The sequence below is a fragment of the Oncorhynchus keta genome, chromosome 24 (genome assembly GCF_023373465.1).
Source record: "Oncorhynchus keta strain PuntledgeMale-10-30-2019 chromosome 24, Oket_V2, whole genome shotgun sequence".
NCBI lineage: Eukaryota > Metazoa > Chordata > Actinopteri > Salmoniformes > Salmonidae > Oncorhynchus > Oncorhynchus keta.
In genome coordinates this window covers 46,720,711-46,744,282 of record NC_068444.1, presented here as the reverse complement: position 1 = coordinate 46,744,282, position 23,572 = coordinate 46,720,711, and the positions used below count along the sequence as shown (strand labels likewise).

Here is a 23,572-nt window from a genome sequence, read left to right as displayed (position 1 = left end):
TCTTGATATTATACACATGTCAGGTGGATGGATTATCTGGAAAAGGAGAAATGCTCACTATCAGGGGTGTAAACAAGTTTGTGCACACCATTTTAGAGAAATAAGATTCATGTGCTTATGGAACTTTTCTGTGATTCTTTATTTTTTTTTTTTTTTTTAGCTCATGAAACATGGGACCAACACTTTTACGTGTTGCGTTTTTATATTTTTGTTCAATATAGCTCATCCACTCTATGATGCAATGGAAGTTGGTCCAACAGTTGTTGAAGAGACTTTCAGTGCTTGGCCGTATAGTTCTATGGGTAGGTCTGTTGCGGTGACTATATTACCGGCAGTCGTGAGTCATGACCACAGTAAAATTCTACTTGACTGAGCCACTAATCTGCTTTTATGCACTCTGAACTAGAGGTTGACCGATTTATGTTTTTTCAACACCGATACCCATTATTGGAGGACCAAAAAAAAAGCAATACTGATTTAATCAGACTATTTTTATTTATATATGTGTGTGTATATTAATGACAATTACAACTATACTGAATGAACAATGAACACTTATTTTAATTTAATATAATACATCAATAAAATCTATTTAGTCTCTAATAAATAATTAAACGTGTTCAATTTGTTTTAAATAATGCAAAAAGTGTTGAAAGTAAAACATTTGCCATGTAAAAAAGCTAATGTTTAAGTTCCTTGATCAGAACATGAGAACATATGAAAGTTGGTGGTTCCTTTTAACATGAGTCTTCAGTATTCCCTGGTAAGAAGTTTTAGGTTGTAATTATTATAGGACTATTTCTCTCTATACCATTTGTATTTCATATACCTTTTGACTATTGGCTGTTCTTATATAGGCACTATAGTATTGCCAGCCTAATCTCGGAGTTGATAGGCTTGAAGTCATAAACGGCGCAATGCTTGAAGCATTATGAAGAGCTGCTGGCAAACGCAGGAAAGTGCTGTTTGAATGCTTATGAGCCTGCTGCTGCCTACCACCGCTCAGTCAGACTGCTCTATCAAATCATAGACTTAATTATAATATAATAACACACAGAAATACGAGCCTTAGGTCATTAATAGTTTCCGGATTTGACCATATAATTTCGAAAACAAAACATTTATTATTTCTGTGAAATACGGAACCGTTCGGTATTTTATCTAACGGGTGGCATCCATAAGTCTAAATATTGTTGTTACATTGCACAGCCTTCAATGTTATGTCATAATTATGTAAAATTCTGGCAAATTAGTTCTCAGCCAGGCAGCCCAAAATGTTGCATATACCCTGACTCTGCGTGCAATGAACGCAAGAGAAGTGACACAATTTCTCTTGTTTAATATTGCCTGCTAACATGAATTTCTTAACTAAATATGCAGGTTAAAAAAATACCTCAATGTATTGATTTTAAGAAAGACATTGATGTTTATGGTTACGTACATTCGTGCAACGATTGTGCTTCTTTCGCAAATGGGCTTTTGTTAACAGTACGCCTCATCCCGCATGCGGGATCGTGACTACAGCCTCAAGCGCATTACCATAACGCAACGTTAGCGATTTCTAAAAATCGCAAATGAAATGAAATAAATATGCCTGCTCTCAAGCGTATCCTTTTCTTAACAATCCTGTCGTCTCAGATTTTCAAAATATGCTTTAGAACCAGAGAAAATCAATAATTTGTGTAAGAGTGGTGATAGCTAGCTTAGCATTTAGCATTTAGCACGCAACATATTCACAAAAACCAGCAAAGGGATCAAATAAAATAATTTACCTTTGAAGAACTTCAGATGTTTCAATGAGGAGACTCTCAGTTACATAGCAGATGTCCAGTTTTTCCTGAAAGATTCTTGTGTAGGACACATTGTTCCGTTTTGTTACTATGCATTTGGCTACCGAAACTAACCGAAAATTCAGTCACCTACACGTCAAACTTTTTTCCGAATTAACTCCATAATATCGACTGAAACATGGAAAACGTTGTTTGAATCAATCCTCAAGGTGTTTTGTCATATATCTCTTCATTGAAATGGCAGTCCTAGAAGCCTTCTTTGTTCTCTGATTCGGATGGAAAAATACTGGTAGCTGACTTTTGCGCACCAATTTCCACGCAGACACCGTGCGGGACACTTGGCAATTGTAGTCTCTTATGGTCAATCTTCCAATGATATGCCTACAAATACGTCACAATGCTGCAGACACCTTGGGGAAACGCTAGAAAGTGTCTGTTCATTCCTGTCGCATTCACAGCCATATAAGGCGATCATGGAAAACGTACCTTCAGAAATCCTGTTCATTTCCTGGTCGCTCAAACATCTTGGTTTTGCCTGAAGCTTTTGTTCTAAGGCACTCACAGTGAAAATCTTTGCAGTTCTGGAAACGTCAGTGTCTTCTTTCCAAAGCTATCAATTCCAAGCATAGTCTAGCATCTTTTCGTGACAAAATATTGCGCTTAAAACAGGCACGTGTTTTTATCCAAAAATGAAATGCTGCCCCTATAGGACTAACAGGTTAAATCAGCCCTCGTTTGGTGAGTTGGCTGTAATTGTTATGAAGAAATGGTCTTCATACAGTTCGCAACGAGCCAGGCGGCCCAAACTGCTGCATAGACCCTGACTCTGTTGCCCAGAATGCAAGAGAAGTGACACAATTTCCCTAGTTAAAAGAAATTCATGTTAGCAGACAATATTAACTTAATATGCAGGTTTAAAAAATCACCCGTTTGGCGAAGTAGGCTGTGATTCAATGATAAATTAACAGGCACTGCATCGATTTATACTCAACGCAGGACAAGCTAGATAAATTAGTAATATCATCAACCATGTTTAGTGATTATGATTGCTAGTTTTTTTTTAATAAGATACGTTTAATGCTAGCTAGCACCTTACCGTGGCTCCTTGCTGCACTCGCATAACAGGTAGCCATTACGATTAACGATTTGTTTTAACTTGAAATCAGCCCTAATTAATCAGTCATTCCGATTTAATTGGTCGACCTCTACTCTGGACATGCGTTGGTAGTACCCAACTACCATAAGGTCCTAATGGACTGGTACTCAGGGCTCTTGTCCCTCTAAGACCCATAGGTCTTATGTGTGTAGACCTATTAGCCCAAACCTGTGGGGGGAATAAAAACGAATTATTACCCATGGCAGGAAAAACCAAAAAACAAAACTGATTTCAAGATGTATTTTGGTACATAATTACTCCAACATTAATTTAAATTTGAGCAATCGCCTTTGAGCGTGGACTTTATTATTATGCATACTGGATGGACTGGTTACCTTATGCTACGCTCCAAAATGTATATCCATGAGTCTGGGAGAGAACGTATAGCCTGGGCAATGCTGTTGGTTGTTTTGCAGGGAGGCTTACAATTAGCCTACATTTAGTGATTTTAATTTTATTTTGAATAGCATAATAAGAGGATTTATATTTTCATAAATAATTGGGTGATATATTCCCTTCAGTTCTACAAAATATTTCCACACCTTGCGTTTCCATCTCTCTTTTAGAACTTTCTCAAGCACGCAGAAAGGCTGTCAACAGTTCAGTGAAATATGTTTAGTTGCGAATACATGTTACTATCGATGTTCCCGAACAGATTTCACTTGGTTCCCAAATTTAAGCACGGGGTAGCTGCAGGAACAAGGTGTGAGAGCCCATGGAGTTCAGAGTTTGGGCGGAATATCACGCGTCTGGCAGCAAGAGCATGCATCTCAAACAGTGGTTGATATGTGGAGAGAAATAAGTGTCATATTTATTTCTCAGCTGATCATTAAGCACATGCTCAGCTATAAACCCGAAGTAACGGACAGGCTGGGAACGCATGGCCTCCAGATGTCATGTATATTCCCCCCCGCCTCTGTTCCTGCCCATTTGATAATAGTCCATTCTAAATCTTAACAAATAGTACATATTCAGGAAAGAGAATAGTATGATGGGTGAAAATATGATCACTGATGAGAGTGCAGCCTGAGGCAAGGAACAGAGCCCAAGCTTTTTTCTCTCTACTTTCTCTTATCAATAGCCTGTAGTCGCACCATGCTGCTCATGTTTGGATATTTGTTAAGATGAGATTTGTATCGTCACATCTAAAGTTGCCAAATAACTCCTAAAACTAGCATATAGGACCAGTTTTTATCAATTGTATTGTTTTAATGTTCACATATATAAGCTCAAAATAGCCACTTAATATGCTCACTTGCACAGTAGGCCTAACGGGGACAAATATCATTTTATTCAAGCTGACAAGTTCAATTCTACCTACTACTAAATGTCAAGGGACAAATGGCATATCTTGTCAGCTAAATTAACAAGCCTATAACATAGGCCAGCTCATTCTGTTCTTCTGAAATGTTCTTCATTTCAATGTTTCTTTAGACATGACTAATGGATTTACTGTGATAGTGTACAATATATTAAATCAAATGTATTCATAAAAAAAATATATAAAATGTAGATGTTTCAAAGGCACGCATCAGAGGCTTGTATGTGTGGAGGCCTGAAGATTCTAAATGTGTGTGTTAATTAACGGTCACTTACTGCGAGACTGGCAGTCCTTTTTATGACAATAACCGGCTGACAAATTTCATGACTGCCACAGCCCCAGCTAATGTATCTGGCAACAGACCGTATATCTTGCTGCCAATATCTTGCTCATGAACTAAGAGCAATTTTTCCATCTTCGGTGTAGGGTTTGGCATTTTCCATCCTCTGTCGATTTATATTCACCACTGTCATGTGTGCTCCCTCTCCGGCCTCTAGGTCACCAGGCTGCTCGTTATGGTGCACACCTGTCACCATCGTTACGCGCAGCTGCGCGTCATCAGACTCACCTGGACTCCATCACCTCCTTGATTACCGTCCCTATATATGTCACTCCCTTTTGTTTTCTTCCCCAGGCATTATTGTTTCAGTTTCCTGTCTGTGTTTCTTGCTTTGGATTGTTTTATTTTATTAAAACACTTGCTTCCCGACTCTCGGCGCATATCGTTACAACCACAGTATGTTCACTTAGCTGATCGAGCTGCTCTAGGCTTTACCTAGCTATCCCTGTGGTTCTAGCTTTATATCTGGCCTTAGATGACAGTGCAGCCATTGGGGACCTCAAATGGACTGGGCATAAATTAATAATGTTTTCTGTCCTTCAAGAAGGTTTGATGGGAGTTTTAAGTTTCTCCCACAATGGCATGTTGCATTATTCATTAGACTTGTCAGTCTTTCTTTGAATATCCTTGTGTGTCTTCCACCTGAGCTCATTCAAATATCATAAGTGACTTTTATGGTATCACTCCCGAACATTCTTGGATGCGCCCCATCAGCATCAACCTCCGCTTGTGATCACTTAATTTAGCTGATTCAATTTTGCCCCTTTCTTACTCTCCTATCCCATTCTACATCACTACTTGTCTACTCTGTTACTCCTTTTCTCGATTTCCCTATGGTTTTCTCCCTTGTCCTTTCGTCCACTTCCCTGTGTTTTGTTGACCGGTGCTCCCCCAGAGGGAGGCTCTTGTTTTTCATGAAACCACTGTGCCCTTTGTGTGTTGGTCCACATCAATCATGAGCCACTGCTCCTCTCATCACCACTCTCCCAAAAACAGGGTTACTTCAAGTGGGGACTCAACCACAAGGCCATGAGCACCCAGAGATCCCAGCCCAAATGAACCAACTCAAGGGGGTCCCGGCAAAGGATTAGACAGAAAGAGGAGTGTGGAGCTCACCTCATTTGCAGATGTGCAGCTTAGAGCTGACACACCGACAAGAGACAATGTACAGATATGGCATCACTGAGGCATGCTTCTACATCTAGGTGGCATGTCTACTGAAACTTTATATGGCCCCTCATTGTTGAACGTTGACAAAGTACAAACATGGCAATAGATGTATTCACTATGGACCTGGCTCAGCACTTTAGTCAGTAAGTGTTGTGGAGGTGCCGCTACACCAGAAGATGGAAGTCTTAGCTGACCTATTTCTGTTCTCCTGTACTCTCCACATATACACTACCATTAATAAGTTTGGTCATTTACAAAAGTCCCTTTTTTAACTTAAAGAAAACAACGCTACATTTCTTGTCCATTTAAAATAACATAAAATTGATCAGAAATGCAGTGTAGACATTGTTGATGTTGTAAATGACTATTGTAGCTGGAAATGGCTGATTTATGGAATATCTACAGAGGCCCATTATCAGCAACCATCACTCCTGTGTTCCAATGGCATGTTGTGTTAGCTAATCCAAGTTTATCATTTTAAAAAGGCTAATTGATCATTAGAAAACCCTTTTGCAATTATGTTAGCACATCTGAACACTTGTGCTGATTTTAAAGAAGCAATAAAACTGGCCTTTAGACTAGTTGAGTGTCTGGAGCATCAGCAGGTTCGATTACAGGCTCAAAATGGCCAGAAACTAAGCACTTTCTTCTGAAACTCGGCAGTCTATTCTTCTGAGAAGTGAAGGCTAGTCCTAAGAAGGCCAGTTTTATTGCTTTCAAAAATGAGGACATTTCTAAGTGACACCTAACTTTTGAACGGTAGTGTACCTGTGGTTAAACTTTAGTGTCTGCAGAAGAGTAAGAAACTGACTCTGAGCATTTAGGCTAGTTCATAACCCATGGGCTCCACTGGGGTATTTTTGCCATGGAAAGGAGGCCAGTCAGCCAAAAAGTTTCCGGTTCAGCACTATAGAGAATGCTTTGAGACAGTTTCTCATTATAGGAAAGACTAATTGGGTTTCACAACATTTGGTGACCGTCTATCTGGTGAAAGTAGCTGTGAATAGATGTATGTGTGTCCGTTGGAGTTTGCCTAGGTTTGTTAGGCTGTGACCAAAGCCTGGAAAGTATGAAAATGAAGCGTGTGTTCTAGTGCCTCAGACAATTTGTCTAGATCACTCCTGAAGTCAAATACTTAACTTCATGCAAACTCACACATCCTGTTGTATTAAGTGGATTTGCACAACATTTGTTTTGTTTCACCCCCCCATCCACAAGTTTTTTTTTTGTGTTTTTTTTTTTTGTAAATGACATCCACACACCATTTCCATTTAATCCTTACTTGAATGATATTTTTATTCTCTTCTCAGGCGACAGGTGTTACTTGCAGGTTGCTGACAAACTGTCTCAATGACTTCTGTGTTTTTAATGGATGAAGAGGGTGGTTGTGTAATTTGTTACGTCTTGTAGGCCTACTGTATGTAAGATTGTGTTGCATTCTGCAGTCTTAATTGTTTTGCATTGAAGAGGGTGCAGTAGTATTTTCCTCTTGGTCCCCTCTGGATTCGGCCTCCTGTTCCAAATCTCATTCTGTTCTGCTCTAATTGTTTTAACCTCATATTCCCCAAGGAGATAATGCTGTTCTAATCACAGTACTTACAGGAATATGGGATTGCTCGCTGTTTGAGCGCATGAGGCTCAAACCCCAAGTCCTTGTGGGAATATAGGCTAGAATCGACTGTGGAAGGCCACAGCGTTTGTGACAAGTTCAACCCATGCAGGGATTCTGATCCCAGGCGCTTTCTTCATTTATATGGGCTGATGTTAGGGCTTCTGTTTCCTGATATACTTGGTGTGGTTTTATGTATTCTATTAACAGCTGGCCAGTGGATTTCCTTTCTTTACTCAACTTGGTCTTCATCGTCCAACAACGGTGAATTGTGAGTCTTGACTACATTTATTTTCTTTCTGTTCCATTTTCAGGATGACACTGGTGCATATCTTATAGACAGAGACCCCACATACTTTGGGCCGGTGCTGAACTACCTGAGGCATGGCAAGCTGGTGCTCAACAGGGACCTGGCTGAGGAAGGTAAGACTGGGCATGTGATATGCATATTACTGCCAAGGTGCACAGTGAAGCAGTTGGTTTCCAATGTCAGCTTTCAAGTATTCTCTGTAGCAGTCCATTCAGTATGTTGATCATTCTTGCCAGGATAGATTCTAAATGTGTTTTTGAAGGTGTCTTGGAGGAAGCTGAATTCTACAATATCACGTCATTAATAAAGCTCCTCAAGGACAAGATCAGGGAACGTGACTGCAAAACATTACAGGTAGGTGACACATTGACACATTGTGCTCTATTGATTTTATTTTCATTTATTTTAAACCCGTATCAATTTTATTTGTCACATACACATGTTTAGCAAATGTTTAGCGGGTGTAGTGAAATGCTTGTGCACAAAAAAAGAAAATCTTGCAAAGTTGCTTAGGGCAGTTCTGCTTCTAGCTCCTATCTTTCGGCGCCATCTTGTGATTTTTATCACTTTGGGGGTTCCTGGCCTTGGCTGAGTCCACTGTTAGAGTAAATGCACCTGCTCTATCCCATGCTTCAGTATCTCTCTGTCTGTGTGCCTCTGTCTGTCTGTGTGCCTGTCTGTCTGTCTGTCTGTCTGTGTGCACATGTCTGTCTGTGTGCACATGTCTGTCTGTGTGCACATGTCTGTCTGTGTGCACATGTCTGTCTGTTGACTTTCCTTTGACTTTCAATTGCTAGCAAAAACAAAAAAGCCGACAAATAAAACTGTTGGCCAAAAGGGCCGGGAGAAAATAAATCCCATTACTAAATAATGCTTTTTATTAATTGATGGCAATACCAGTCGATGGAAATACATTTGACCATCATGCTTATTGGTTTATAGGTTAATTTGCATCATTAGTTGAATTAATTTGGCCTGTGTATTTTCGTGTGTACCTTATTTATCCAACACAACAGTCACACCCGCACAGCATACTGAGCCTATTTTGAGCAGGATTTCTCCTGCAGTGCCTCAGCTGGTTGCTGCTGGAGTAAAACGCATGCTTTTATAAGCACATTCATTGCGCAATTTTTTTTAAATGAAATTGTGTGTTAAACGTTTTGGTGCGTGATTAAGAAGAGCTACTGTTTTTAATTCTCAACTAATAATTGAAGCGCGCCTCCCATTCAATTGCAGGAAGCAGCCTACCATCGTGTCACCCACCACTTTACAATGTGAGTTGGAGGCAGTGTGCGTTTTGAAAAATACTTAGACCTGAATGTTTTATTTCATATTATGAGTAGCCTATAGGCAAAAACTTCATAGGCGGCTCATGAGTTTCAAGTTTGGGGAAGCTTACAATTTATCCTACCGTTATGTGTGTCAGTTATGATTTTCATGTGCGCATTTTCGTGGAACAATTTCATTTCAATAACGTTTTCGTTTCGCAAATTCATTGTCATGTCAGCCTGGTGGTTCATTGTCTTCATAGAAATCAGAATTAAAATTACAAAAAGCTCAGTTAACATTGATAAACTGATCCATTGGTGGCTAAAGAAATGAGCGCATGGAACTTAGACTGTAGGCCAATGCAGTAGTAGGCCTATAACTATCATTGCTCTTTCACACTGAGGACTGGTGATTATCAAGGAGGAGATTGTTGGACAGATTTTTCAAACTAAAATAAAGACCTATACAGTTGAAGTCGGAAGTTTACATACACCTTAGCCAAATACATTGAAATGTATTTTTCACAATTCCTGACATTTAATCCTAGTGAAAATTCATTGTCTTAGGTCAGTTAGGATCACCGCTTTATTTTAAGAATGTGAAATGTCAGAATAATAGTAGAGATTTGATTTATTTCAGCTTTTATTTCTTTCACCACATTCCCAGTGGGTCAGAAGTTTACATACGCTCAATTAGTATTTGGTAGCATTGCCTTTAAATTGTTTAATTTGGATCAAAGGTTTCGGGTAGCCTTCTACAAGCTTCCCACAATAAGTTGGGTGAATTTTGGCCCATTCCTCCTGACAGAGCTGGTGTAACCGAGTCAGGTTTGTAGGCCTCCTTGCTCGCACACGCTGTTTCAGTTCTGCCCACAAATTTTCTATGGGATTGAGGTCGGGGCTTTGTGATGGCCACTCCAATACCTTGACTTTGTTGTCCTTAAGCCATTTTGCCACAACTTTAGAAGTATGCTTGTGGTCATTGTCCATTTGGAAGACCCATTTGCAACCAAGAACACATCTCCTTCCTGAGGGGTATGATGGCTGCGTGGTCCCATGGTGTTTATACTTGCGTACTATTGTTTGTACAGATGAACGTGGTGCCTTCAGGCATTTGGAAATTACTCCCAAGGATGAACCAGACTTGTGGAGGTCCACAATTTTTTTTTTTCCTGCAGTTTTGGCTGATTTTCTTTTTTGAGATACATTTTTTTTACTTGTGTCATGCACAAAGTAGATGTCCTAACCAACTTGCCAAAATGATAGTTTGTTATTAACAAGAAATTTGTAGTAGTTGAAAAACAAGTTTTAATGACTCCAACCTAAGTGTATGTAAACTGCCGACTTCAAGTGTGTGTGCGCCAGTCAAAAGTTTGGACAGGCCTACTCATTCAAGGGTTTTTCTTTATTTTTACTATTTTCTACATTGAAAATAGTAGTGAAGACATCAAAACTATGAAATAACACATGGAATCATGCAGTCACCAATAAGGTGTTAAACAAATCAAAATATATTTTATAATCTTCAAAGTAGACACCCTTTGCCTTGATGACAGCATTGCACACTTGCCATTCTCTCAACCAGCTTCATGATTTAGTCACCTAAAATGCATTTCCATTAACCTAACTTCAATAAGGTGTGCCTTGTTAAGTCAATTTGTGGACACTAATAAGAAGAGGAGACTTGCTTGGGCCGAGAAACATGAGCAATGGATGAGCAATGGACAATAGACCGGTGGAAATCTGTCCTTTTGGTCTGATTAGTCCAAATTTGACATGTTTGGTTCCAACCGCCGTGTCTATGTAATGCAGAGTAGGTGAACGGATAATCTCCCAAGTGTGGTTCCCACCGTGAAGCATGGAAGAGGCGTGGCGGTGCTTTGCTAGTGACCCTGCCAGGGATTTGTTTAGAATTCAAGACACACTTAACCAGCATCGCTACCACAGCATTCTGCAGCGATACGCCATCCCATCTGGTTTGCGCTTAGTGGGACAATCAATTATTTCTAAAAGGACATTGAGCCAACACACCTCCAGGCTGTGTACGGGCTATTTGACCAAGAAGAGTGATTGAGTGCTGCATCAGATGACCTGGCCACCACAATCACCTAATCTCAAACCAATTGAGATGGTTTGGGATGAGTTGGACTGCAGAGTGAAGGAAATGTAGCCAACAAGTGCTTTACATATGTTGGAACTCCTTCAAGACCGTTGGATTTGTATTCCAGGTGAAGCTGGTTGAGAGTGCCAAGAGTGTGCAAAGTTGTCAAGGCAAAAGGGTGGTTACTTTGAAGAGCACTTGTTTTGCTTAGTACAATTCCATATGTGTTATTTCATAGTGTTGATGTCTTCACTATTATTCTACATTGTAGAAAATAGTGGAAATAAATTGAAACCTTTTAATGAGTAGGTGTCCAGACTTTTGACTGTGTGTATTGTATTTTACCACCCTTTTTCTCGATCTTGTCTGATTGCTGCAACTCCCCAACGGGCTCAGGAGAGGCGAAGGTGGAGTCATGCGTCCGCCTAACCACACTCCTTAACAGCCACCAGCTTAACCTGGAAGCCAGCCGCACCAATGTGTCGGAGGAAACACCGTTCAGCATGCAGGCACCCGGCCCATCACAAGGAGTTGCTAGGGAGCGATGAGCCAAGTAAAGCACCCCCGGCCAAACCCTCCCTTAACCCGGACGACACTGGGCCAATTGTGTGCCGTCCTATGGGACTCCCAGCCACGGCCCGTTGTGGCACCGCCTGGAAATGAACCCGGGGCTGTAGTAACGAATCTAGCACTGCGATGCAGTGCCTAAGACCGCTGTGCCACTTGGGAGGCCCAGGGACTATATATTTTTTAAATATCGTTCGCAATGGATGTTAAACACTTTCCTACATTTCCGCGTAATAGGCCAGGTACTTCTATGCGTGCTCAGGCACTCATGCTCCCTCAACATTGTCAGGACATAGAAAGCAGACATTCTCATTGCTCACAAACAAAATACAAATCTGGTAAATGGTTATGAACTAAACCAAAACTTTTTTCTCTCACAAGTGTAGCAGGTCGTGAACTCTGCAAATAATGTTTTCACTCCAAAAATGGCAAATCATCCAAGGGTATACGAGTCGCCCAATGAATGTGCAAGAATTGGTGGGAGACAGCTGACCCACTCTGGAGAGAGACTCGTCTATATCTTCACCACACACCCCTCCCCCTTTTCTCTCAACACTTTAAATTAGAATCAAGACACATCTTAGATGCTTTTCACTGACAGCTGCAACTGAATAATCAGCTAGGTCTATTGTGATTTGAAACAATCCACAGCATTTATTTTGTGGCAGTCATGCTTTCTGTTTTAAGTATTTTGAATGATTCTATTTCTGTGTAGACAGATATACCTTTACTTCCCTATTGGACTCACCGCTATGCAATTTATATCCTGTTCTATTGGTTTTCATATCAACTTTATTTCATTGTCCAGAAGCCAAAGGCACAATCCTAGTCATATTAGCAACCCATCCTAGTTGTTGCATATGGAACCGATATCCAGTTGCCTGTTTAGAATGAGGTTTTCAAATCAAAATCAAATGTTATTTGTCACATGCACTGAACAAAAATATTTAAAAAAGAGTAAGCGATAAGAATAACAAATAATTAAAGAGCAGCAGTAAATAACAATAGCAGGGGGTACCCGGTCAGAGTCGATGTGAAGGGGCACCAGTGTCGAGGTGCATGTTGGCAAATTTTAGAATATAACTTTTTATTGGCTGCTTCGTTACTTAAGTTGCATGTTCTGTTTCGATGCGTTATCTAAATGTTTCTTTTGTCATTCTGAGCAACGTGAGTGGACGTCCTAATGGGTTATACACCCAATGCATATGGGTCGGGTAAAGCTCTCACTCTCTCACCAGGCTCCAGTGAAGCATGTGTACCGGGTGCTGCAGTGCCAAGAGGAGGAGCTCACCCAGATGGTGTCCACAATGTCAGACGGCTGGAAGTTTGAGCAGGTAATGCTGACTCTCACCACAAGGAGACAAATGTTATTTTATTTGTACTTCCCTCACCCTATCACCCAAACCAATACAATACATTCATTTGAAATGGTCTTTAATAAAAATGTAAAATAAATCAGTGTCTTATGTGATCTGGGCATCCCTCTGCTCTGATTGGTTGTTGCAGCTTGTCAGTCAGTATAGGTTATGGGTGGGCCCAGAAGTCAGTTTCTGCTGAATTGTGAAAGGGTGTCCCACAATGTTCTGTCCTTGGGCTGGTGACTGCATGTCTCCTATGTACCCATTCACAACCCTTTTGGCCTCTGTGTATCCCAGCTTTATGCACACAAGGGGGCCATTTTGAGTTGATTTTAAGATGTGTACTGTTTGTCCAACAAAGACCCAAATGAACACGGCACCCTTTGTGTCTGTTTGACTATGTTGTCAGTTTTCTGGTAATACTCCTTGTTATTTACATGTTTTTCTTGACAATGTATTGTCTTAAGAAGACATTTTTGTGACCATGTTTAATCTTTAACATGCAGTGCATTCAAAGTATTCAGACCCCTTGATTTTTGTCCACATTTTGTTACGTTACAGCCGTATTCTAAAATGGATTAAGTAAAAATAAATTCATAATAAATCCTCAATCTACACACAATACCCCATAATGACAAAGCAAAATGTTTTATTTATTAAAAAATGGACATACCTCATTTACCTGATTATTCAAAAACTTTGCAATGAGACTTGAAATTGAGCTCAGGCGAATCCTATTTCAATTGATCATCCTTGATGTTTCTACAACTTGATTGGAGTCCACCTGTGGTAAATTCATCAAAACATTTCTGCTGCATTGCAGATCCCAAGAGTATTGAGTCTCCCCTGGCCCCACTGTCTCTGTGGGGAGAGGATCACTGGATCTCCCAGACAGCTGGAATGTCACTAATAGTCTTACAAGGGTCAGACGGGAAACACCTTAAAACACATACTTGACCTAAGCTTAAGGCTCAGCTGCAGTGAGCCTAGTCGTCTGGGGATATGTAACCAATTACTCCTCATTCAGAGCCTCTCAGTCCTGGGTTGTTCATTAGGGCACGTTTTCCAACAGAAAATGTAGATGTTTTTTTTTTTATTGGAGAAGTTCAGAGTACCGCCCAGTTTCACACCCCTTTCTGATATTTTTCTTTAATTTGTGCTACTGAACCCGATCCTGGGCTGCCTTCAGGTTTCTAAATACTCTTGCTATGTCCACGGATCATCCATGCTAGATTGGTTGAGAAAGGTTCTTGAATCACGTTTTTTAAACATTTGAATGTACTTTTTTATTTTATTTAACGAGGCAAGTTCGGTTAAGAACAAAGGATTATTTACAATGACGGCCTACCCCGAGCAAACCCGAACGACGCTGGGCCAATTGTGTGCCGCCCTATGAGACTCCCAATCACGGCCAGTTGCAATTCCGCCTGTAGTCGAACCAGGATCTGTAATGACGCCACTAGTACTGAGATACAGTGCCTTAGGCTGCCGAGTGGTGCAGCGGTCTGTGGTGTATGAATGCTTATTCAGAGTTACCTCAGAAAACAAATGATCTGCAAGTTGACTGCACTTTTAAGACACATTTGGTTTCAGTTGAGGTTTTGTCCATATCGTTGGACTTGAATGGGTATCACGATGGGCGAGAACTGACACTGGTCGTACTTGGTACAGTAGCTGGTAGCTATAACATTTAGCATCAATATAGAGTAGCGTAATACTCTTGCCTCCTTGTGTGCGACATCTCTTGGGAACAACACGGCTCCTGCAGAAGTGGCTAATGAGGCCGGGCATGTCGAGACATGCACACCCACAAGAGTACACTGTACTGTACACATACTGACTGGCTGAACACAAGTTAAACGCATTCGACTAAGAGGAGGAACAGGTGTTTGTCTGACATTGTCGTATGTATTTTGTAGGCCGAAGTACTCCGCGTTGATTTGCATAACATCACCTCGCCGTCTGCATGTTTGTTTAACAATCTGTTGTCCCTGTCTGAGTTGTTTTATTTGTCCTTAAAAAGTTAACCCTTTAAAGACCCACTCCAGCTATTTGTGAACATTTCCTGTTGAAAAATGATATTCCAGTTATAAATACAGTACTCTCACTTCATAGTAAATACATGAGGTGACGAGTTGGTCTGATGGGTGCACTCTGACATTTTAGTTGTGCATTCCATACTGTAACTAGATCACCTGGCTGCACAGCGGTGAGTGACTCACAAGGCTCTGGTCTCGTCGTGGTGTGCTTGTAAACAAACTCTGTGTGATTGGGGACTACCAGTAAGCTTCATAATGAAAAGTTGTGACTGGTGAAATGAAGAACTCGATCTTTATCTCCTTACGTATCGCACAAGCAGGTGTTTACTTGAATGTAGCTATGAGTATGAACTTTTATTATTATAAATAAACGTAATAGTTTTGACGGTATTGGAAAACCATCTAGTGGCTAATTTCAAATACCCCGGTGTACGGTATATTATCGACGCCTATAGCCATTTCACATTGTGTTCTGAACTGTTTCAAGCTCTCATGTTTTCTACCTATTATCTAATGCTTTTATTACTGTTCAAACTCATCACATTTCTGTTACCTAAGTACACTGTAACCCACTTTCTGTCCTCATTTTGTCTCTGAAGCTAATTATTTCTGTGCTCGCTCTCTCTCTCTCTGTCTCTCTCCTCTCACCCCACCCCAGCTGGTCAGCATTGGCTCCTCTTATAACTACGGAAATGAAGACCAATCTGAGTTCCTTTGTGTGGTCTCCAAGGAGCTGCACAACCAATCATACGGCACAAACAGTGAGCCCAGTGAGAAAGCCAAGGTGAGTGTGAACACCGGCAGTCAGGCAAGTGAGAATTCCATGACAAGCTTGTCTGAATAGTGGCTTGTTCTGGATGTCTAAATGGACCACATTTACTAACCTTGCTTTTATGGGACAGTGATAAATGGCCCTGGTTTGCTGACGTAAACGCTCAGAGGAGTCCATTTTAAAGAAGATGGGTTTGGACTCGTAAACGCTCAGAGGAGTCCATTTTAAAGAAGATGGGTTTGGACTCGTAAACGCTCAGAGGAGTCCATTTTAAAGAAGATGGGTTTGGACTGCTGCACAGAGTAATTAATTGATAAAAGTGAATTTAGTATTTTCTGAAAAGTATAAAACATTGGTCAATTAGTTAGGTTAGCGATTGAATTAGCCTTCATTGAATCAAGCCAAGTCCATTTTCATAGCAGTTAACATTTTACTTTCAACAATTTGGTGTCTAAATCAAAAGGACAGTTCAATTAGTGTAAAGCTATCAGTCAGACTACATTCAGGCCTAAGTGCATTTTTACAGTATTACAAGATTGATGCAATGTTAGATTTTTACCTTAGACCGAACTGCCCCCAAAATCAAATACCCATGTTAGTAGGACCTTGAACATGGGCTTGAGGATTACTGGGACTATTAGTGGGGAAGTTCATTCTCTGAGGGCTTTTGGATCAAATTAGCAGGCCTAGCTGTGGGAATTACTAGTCCCATCTGCAGGTGCCCAGTCCTCCAGGGCATGCTTCACTCACTTATTTTCATCAGGCTCCTTCTAGTCCCAGATTTGGTCATTCTATTGAATTGTTGCAAATAGGCTGCGATTTAAGGGTGTTTTCACACACAGTTTTGAGCTATAGTTTAAATCAGTTGGATTATTTGTTGTGTTGTATTTTTTTTTCATTTTGGTTCGTTTGGTTTCATATTGCCAAATGTCAAACAAACTAAAATGCCCCACCAGAAACACGTGTTCATGCAAGTCATTTGTTTATTGGAGAAAAATTGTAACGTTAAATCCATCTGACTATCAAGAAGCATAACTTGTGTGTCCCAAACTTCATATGTCTTTCGCTTTGGTCTTACAACAACATGTGGGAGATAATGGCACAATAGCCTCTCTGAGGTAAATGGGGGGGGTGGGGAGGTGGGCAGGCAGGCAATGAGAGAAGGCATATCGGCTTGATTGGAGCTATAGCCTTCAAGTAAGATTCACTTGCAGTCTTCCCTAATCTGCATCAGATGCGCCCATAAATGCAGTGCTACTTACAATGTTTCAGAAATATTAAGTTATGATAGGCTTCTGCTTGCATTTCATCAAAAGCTTACAGTCAAACAACCAATAATCGGTCTACTGCACGCCTCTGGTTATTTTCCTCTGTTTGGTCCGGACTGCATTCACACCTGCAGCTAACCATACCATGGTGCAAATGGAATCTGACCAAGACCGCCATTTTTGTATGAACCACGGTGCATTGTTTCGTGCGCTCCGGATAGTGTTCACACCAGTCCAAACGAACCAAACTAAGGGGAAATTGCTCCAAAACAATTTGGTGTGAAAGCCCCCCAAGAAGTCTTAGATTAAATCAGATTTAAATGTCACTTTGGTACAGAGCAAAGCAATCACAGAGACCGCTTAAGAGAGGGCATATCAGCTCGATTGCAAGTGAATCTTACTAGATGTGAAAGTAGCCTTCCCTCCGACCCGTCAATGTCCAAATGTTGCGATTAAAACATATTTTTAAATGTAAAAAAAATATATTTTATTTTTTTAAATATATTTGCCAAGTTTTTATTTCACCTTTATTTAACCATGTAGGCTAGTTGAGAACAAGTTCTTATTTGCAACTGCAACCTGACCAAGATGAAGCATAGCAATTCGACACACACCAACACAGAGTTACACATGGAATAAACAAAACATACAGTCAATAATACAGTAGAACAAAAAAAAAAATAAAGTCTGTATACAGTGTGTGCAAATGAGGTAAATAAAGGGAGTTAAGGCAATAAATAGGCCATGGTGGCGAAGTAATTACAATATAGCAATTAAACACTGGAATGGTAGATGTGCAGAAGATGAATGTGCAAGTAGAGATACTGGGGTGCAAAAGAGCAAGATAGATAAATAAATACAGTATGGGGATGCGGTAGATAGATGGGCTGTTTACAGATGGGCTATGCACCGGTGCAGTGATCTGTGAGATGCTCTGACAGCTGGTGCTTAAAGCTGGTGAGGGAGACATGAGTCTCCAGCTTCAGTGATTTTTGCAGTTCGTTCCAGTCATTGGCAGCAGAGAACTGGAAGAAAAGGCGACCAAAGGGAGAATTGGCTTTGGGGGTGCCCAGGTGAGATACACCTTCTGGAGCGCGTGCTACGAGTGGGTGCTGCTATGGTGACCAGTGAGCTGAGATAAGGCGGGGCTTTACCTAGCAGAGACTTGTAGATAACCTGAAGCCAGTGGGTTTAGCGACGAGTATGAAGCGAGGGCCAACCAACGAGAGCGTACAGGTCGCAATGGTGGGTAGTGTATGGGGCTTTGGTGACAAAACGGATGGCACTGCGATAGACTGCATCCAATTTGTGGAGTGTAGAGTGTTTGAGGCTAGAACTTTTGAGAATCAAGTCCAAGAGGTGTAATAGTAGTCAGCTAGGTTTCTATCCAATTGGTGACAGATTTTTAGTGCAAGTTTTCTAAAATTTGCATTAAAAAATTGGTGTATGCGCTCTTGACAACAGTTCAACTGATAAAGTGGACAGGATTGGTTATATGATGAGGGATGGATAAGAGGAGTATCATTTGTAATTGGCAGCCAAACGGATCATGTCACCAGCATTCAAATAATACCCTCCAATATTTATTAGAAAATTTGCATCAAGCTCATCATTGTCCATCACTTAACCACGAAGTTCATCAAACCTTATTTAATCTGCATATGAACTCTTAATGCTTTTCCATGTGGTATTGGTAGTACAACCTAACATATCATTGCGTGACTCCAAGTTTACTTATACACGATGGTTTAGTTTATATGAATATTTGGGCATAAAGGAGTTTCCATCGAATTGTCACAAAAAAATTCACCGACCAAACAATTATCCCACTTTGTCTATAATGTTTCGTCGGCAATGGGACATTTTTACACATCTGCTGTTACCATCAGTCCTGTTGTGAGTTTTTATGCATCAGGTAATTCATTTGCATGGAATGGTTGGATGGAAACCTGGTTAGTGATGCATCCCCAGTCGGAGAGTCTTCATTGGACTGATGTTAGTTAGTTAGTTAGTTGGAAGGTGAATGTTTTTTGTAACATTTACACAACCCCATATGTTGTCCCCCCACCCCACTTTACCCTTGACATTTTCTCCCCATTCATTTTCATTCTTGTAAAGACTTGTCTTCTTCCTGTGCCATTTGCATGCTGCATGTTGCTCAGAGTGAAGATGAAGAGACGGATTATGAAATGAGTGACTCTGATTAGGGTTGAGCACTTGTGACTCAACGGTGAGAGCTCAGCTCTGCTGCCCTCCTAACTCCTGCCCCTCCTTTCTTTCGACTCTCGTATTCGTACCTTTTTCTTTCCAGAACTCCACCATGCACCATGTGTCTTCGCCCTGGTGCTTGTAACCCTGGTCCATGAGAGGATTGTGTCTGGGATTTTGGTCCTGTCAGGCTTTCAGTCACTTCGTCTTTCAAATCAAATGTTATTTGTCACCTGCTCCGAATACAACAACCTTACAGTGAAATGTTTACTTACAAGCCCTTAATCAACAATGCAGTTAAGAAAATACCAACAAAAAAAGTAAGAAGAATTGCAAATAATTAAAGAGCAGTAGTAAATAACAATAGCGGGGCTATATACAGGGTGTACAGAGTCGATGTGTGGGGGCACTGGTGTCAAGGTAATATGTACATGTAGGTAGAGCTATTAAAGTGACTATGCATAGATAATAACAGAGTAGAGGGGGGGGGGGGGGGAATGCAAATAGTCTGGGTAGCCATTTCATTAGCTGTTCAGGACTCTTATAGCTTGAGGGTAGAAGCTGTTTAGAAGCCTCTTGGACCTCGACTTGGCACTCCGTTACCGCTTGCCGCGCGGTAGCAGAGGGAACAGTCTATGACTAGGGTGGCTGTAGTCTGACAATTTTTAGGGCCTTCCTCTGACATCATCTGGTTCAACACACTCTTTAGGACCAAGGTTGACTACACCTGTCAAGCTTTTAATTTAGCATGTGCAAATACACTGATCATACCGAACGTTAGGACCACATTCCTAATATTGAGTTGCAGCCCTTTTTGCCCTCAGAACAGCCTCAATTCGTTGGGGCATTGACTCTACAAGGTGTCTAAAGTGTTCCACAGGGATGCTGGCCCGTGTTGACTCCAATGCTTCCCACAGTTGTGTCAAGTTGGCTGGATGTCCTTTGGGTGGTGGACTATTCTTGAGACACACGGGAAACTGTTGAGTGTGAAATCCAGCAGCGTTGCCGTTCTTGACACAAACCAGTGCACCTGGCACCTACTACCATACCCAGTTCAAAGGCACTTACATCTTTTGTCACCCTCTGTATGGCACACAATCCATGTCTCCAGTCTTAAAAATCCTTATTTACCTTGTCTTTTACTCCCCTTCAACTACTTTGATTTGAAGTGGATTTAACAAGTGACGTAAATAAGGGATCATAGCTTTCACCTGGTCAGTCATGGAAAGAGCAGGTATCCTTAATGTTTTGTACACTCAGTGTATTTGCTTTATATTGCTGGCCTGGATGGTGTGGTTATCTTAGAAAACCCCTAAACATATACTTTCCCTCTACTCCTGTGTGTGTGTGTGTGTGTGTGACCCATTCGCAGATACCAGACTTAATGATCACACTCATTACTTCTAACATACTGTATGCCCGACATATTTAGATATGAGCCTGCTGTAGTATAGTTTCTAATTTACAGTTAGGTAATTGCAGGAATAACATTTTATTTTAACATTAACTGATTTGAATGCCTTTTGCCTTTGCAGATTCTTCAGGAGAGGGGATCCCGAATGTGACGGATCAGTATTACGAGCTCTAGGTATAACGATGCAAACATATCATTGACGAGGAAGAACCTTTCACTCAACAGAGAAGACATTAGTCGAGAGGGACTTACATTTGTTTGTTTTTACTCCATTTTATATTTTATTATGTAAATAAGTCTGTTTACAGACTTTTTGTGCCTGTACAGTTAAACTGGATTTTTTTAAAATTAGTGACAAGTTTTCTGAAAAAAATTATGAATTATAATCATTTAAATATTTTATGCTATAAAACATGGTCATACACGGCCAATGATTCACTCAGGGGCTACTTTTGAGTTTCTTACACCTTCTAACTCAAGGGAATCTTGTAAGGGATCATGATGGTCTATATATTATCAAGCTTAAACCTGTACTGTCAGTAGATAAAACTATTTTTTAGAGAAATTCATTTAGGTTTCAAACACATTTAATACTTCCTTAACTGGTTTATCCTTTGTATTTTTAGAGGGTACATTTTGTTTAATAAAGTCTATTTGGGGGTAAGATATTTTAGGGAAAGGTTGGGGTGTGCTAATATTTTTGGGGGACTAACGGTGAAGGAATATCTTTTAATATCCTTAGGTTTTTTGATGTACATAATCTAAAAATTCCAATATTCATATTTAACTCGAACTGCACGTTTTGTACACTGTATAGTTAAACACAACTACAAATGTACGTTGTTGTACTGGATCTTACAGGCTAGAAAGTCTTGACAATTAAATTATGTTGACTCTAGTTTTGCGACGTTTGTACAGAGGTCTGTGCATATTAAGATTTGTAAATCAGGATTTCAATTGTTGATGCTCAATATCTGCTTTAGTTAGAACACACCTGGAACGTCTTTTGATATCCAATAAGAGGAGATATACCTCGGCTCAGACGTTGACTGTTAAGTTGTACAAAGATGTATTTGTCTTGGAAATCTACACCTTCTTTGAGGCATTTTGTATTGTGGAGACTTCATACACAGCATTTCAAGCTCTACAATAGGAGGAACACTGTGCACAATGCTTTCCTTATCCTGCAACACTGTTAAGGGGAAATACTGCAGGACTTTTTATTTTTTTATATATATATATATATATATATATATATATATATATACACACACACACACACACGGAGTTGTTTCTGGCCTGAGATGTGGCATTGCGCTGTTCGATATTTCATTAACTTCTAACTTTTGATAGTGTTGCCTTTTCCCATGCAGTGATGACCAAATACAATGTCTTCTGTGCAGCTTACACATTAACTTTTAGTGTCGAGATAAGAAAACAACATTTCTGGCTGCAGGCACACTGTGCAGCAGGACACAGACACAACTCCTTTCTCACACACACCCACACTCTCTTTTCACGTAATAATTCTATATAATTAAAGGTTATTGGATGGATGCATGTTTTTTTTTGTTTTTTTTTATACACACAAGGGCTTATAAAGTGAACTTCTTTGCAGATTTCATAATTTCCAATCAAATAAGAGCGGGTGTTTTTGCCGGCGCTTGGCTATGTTTACATTTTATTATAGTGTTCTGAAGCCTTCCAGAGATCTTGCACAACACCCTCACATACCTTAACAGATCCTGACTTGCACAAAGAAAACAAGCACTCTCCACTCCAGATTAATTTTAAACACATGTTGATAGTTAACTGTTAATTTATGTTTACATATCATATACATTTCAAAGTGCAAGTAATCTCTTGAGGACAGACTATGTAAACTTAAATGGTACTGCCCAAATTATGTGAGATTTTAATTTGAGACTTTTTTTGTGATCGTGATTATAAGTGGAATGGTGACACGTTCAGGCAGCTCGATGAGACTGGTTTTGGTCTAATGAGTTTTGTTGCAGTGAGATTCTTTTTTGGTTTAGTTTGCTTGGTTCCATCTTAACCTTAGCAGTCTGTGTACTTTGGTCTGGCCTGTATAAGCTGGCTGCATTACTTCCTCAGCAGCATCCTTCTCCTCACTGCTAGACTACATGCCATGGAGAAATAACAATTATATTTTGTGCACCAAAGTATCCAGTCAAGTTCCCAGTATATTATGAGTCAGCTGGTTACTTCATCACAGAATACTGCAATGCATGATTGAAGATGGTCATATTTAGGTCTATTATTCCTTAATCAGAATGATGATGCTGTTGATATCAAAGATTATCATGTCATCACTACATCAGTCACTTCTGACTAATACCATGTTTTATGCAATGTTTAAAATAACTAATGTTACTGGGATAGATTTATGGTCTTGCATAGGGTAAGTCCAATAAAATGGTTTGTCTTTCACATTTGGTATGTGTGTGTATTTTAATGCAGTCTGTACCAGTGCACTCAGGAGTTTTTTTTTGTTAGATTGTCTGAATTACACATCAGCAGACATCAATTCTTCAATAAAATGATCAATTGTAACTTAAAGATACACAGTTGAATATTAGATGAGGTATAAAAAAGACAAGTCCAAAAACTTGAGGACAGTATGACACTCACTCGTGACAAAAGACTGTCTTAAATGGAGAAGGGAACGAGGTAACCTACAAACTTCATAGCACCCTGTGTGGTAGACTAAGCATAAGCAATGGATTCGAAAGAACATTTTGTTTTATCAAGCGTCAATTTGTGGAACTGATAAACGTAAACAAATAGCGCCCTCTAGTGTTATTTATTAAAAAATGCTCGTACTGTACCTTTAAATCTTTAGTGGTCTACGAAATTGCCG

The 23,572-nt window shown here is 40.1% G+C and overlaps 1 protein-coding gene across 1 annotated transcript in view; it reads left to right on the top strand.

The window, feature by feature from the left end:
* Positions 1–23,142, top strand: part of LOC118357631 (BTB/POZ domain-containing protein KCTD5-like) — a 44,823-nt gene extending 21,681 nt beyond the window's left edge. The window contains exons 2-6 of the mRNA XM_035734946.2: positions 7,701–7,809; positions 7,959–8,050; positions 12,871–12,966; positions 15,688–15,813; positions 20,813–23,142. Of these exons, the coding sequence (XP_035590839.1) occupies positions 7,701–7,809; positions 7,959–8,050; positions 12,871–12,966; positions 15,688–15,813; positions 20,813–20,842 (453 nt within the window). The 3' untranslated portion in view covers positions 20,843–23,142. The remainder of the gene's footprint in view (positions 1–7,700; positions 7,810–7,958; positions 8,051–12,870; positions 12,967–15,687; positions 15,814–20,812) is intronic.
* Positions 23,143–23,572: the final 430 nt, after the last annotated feature.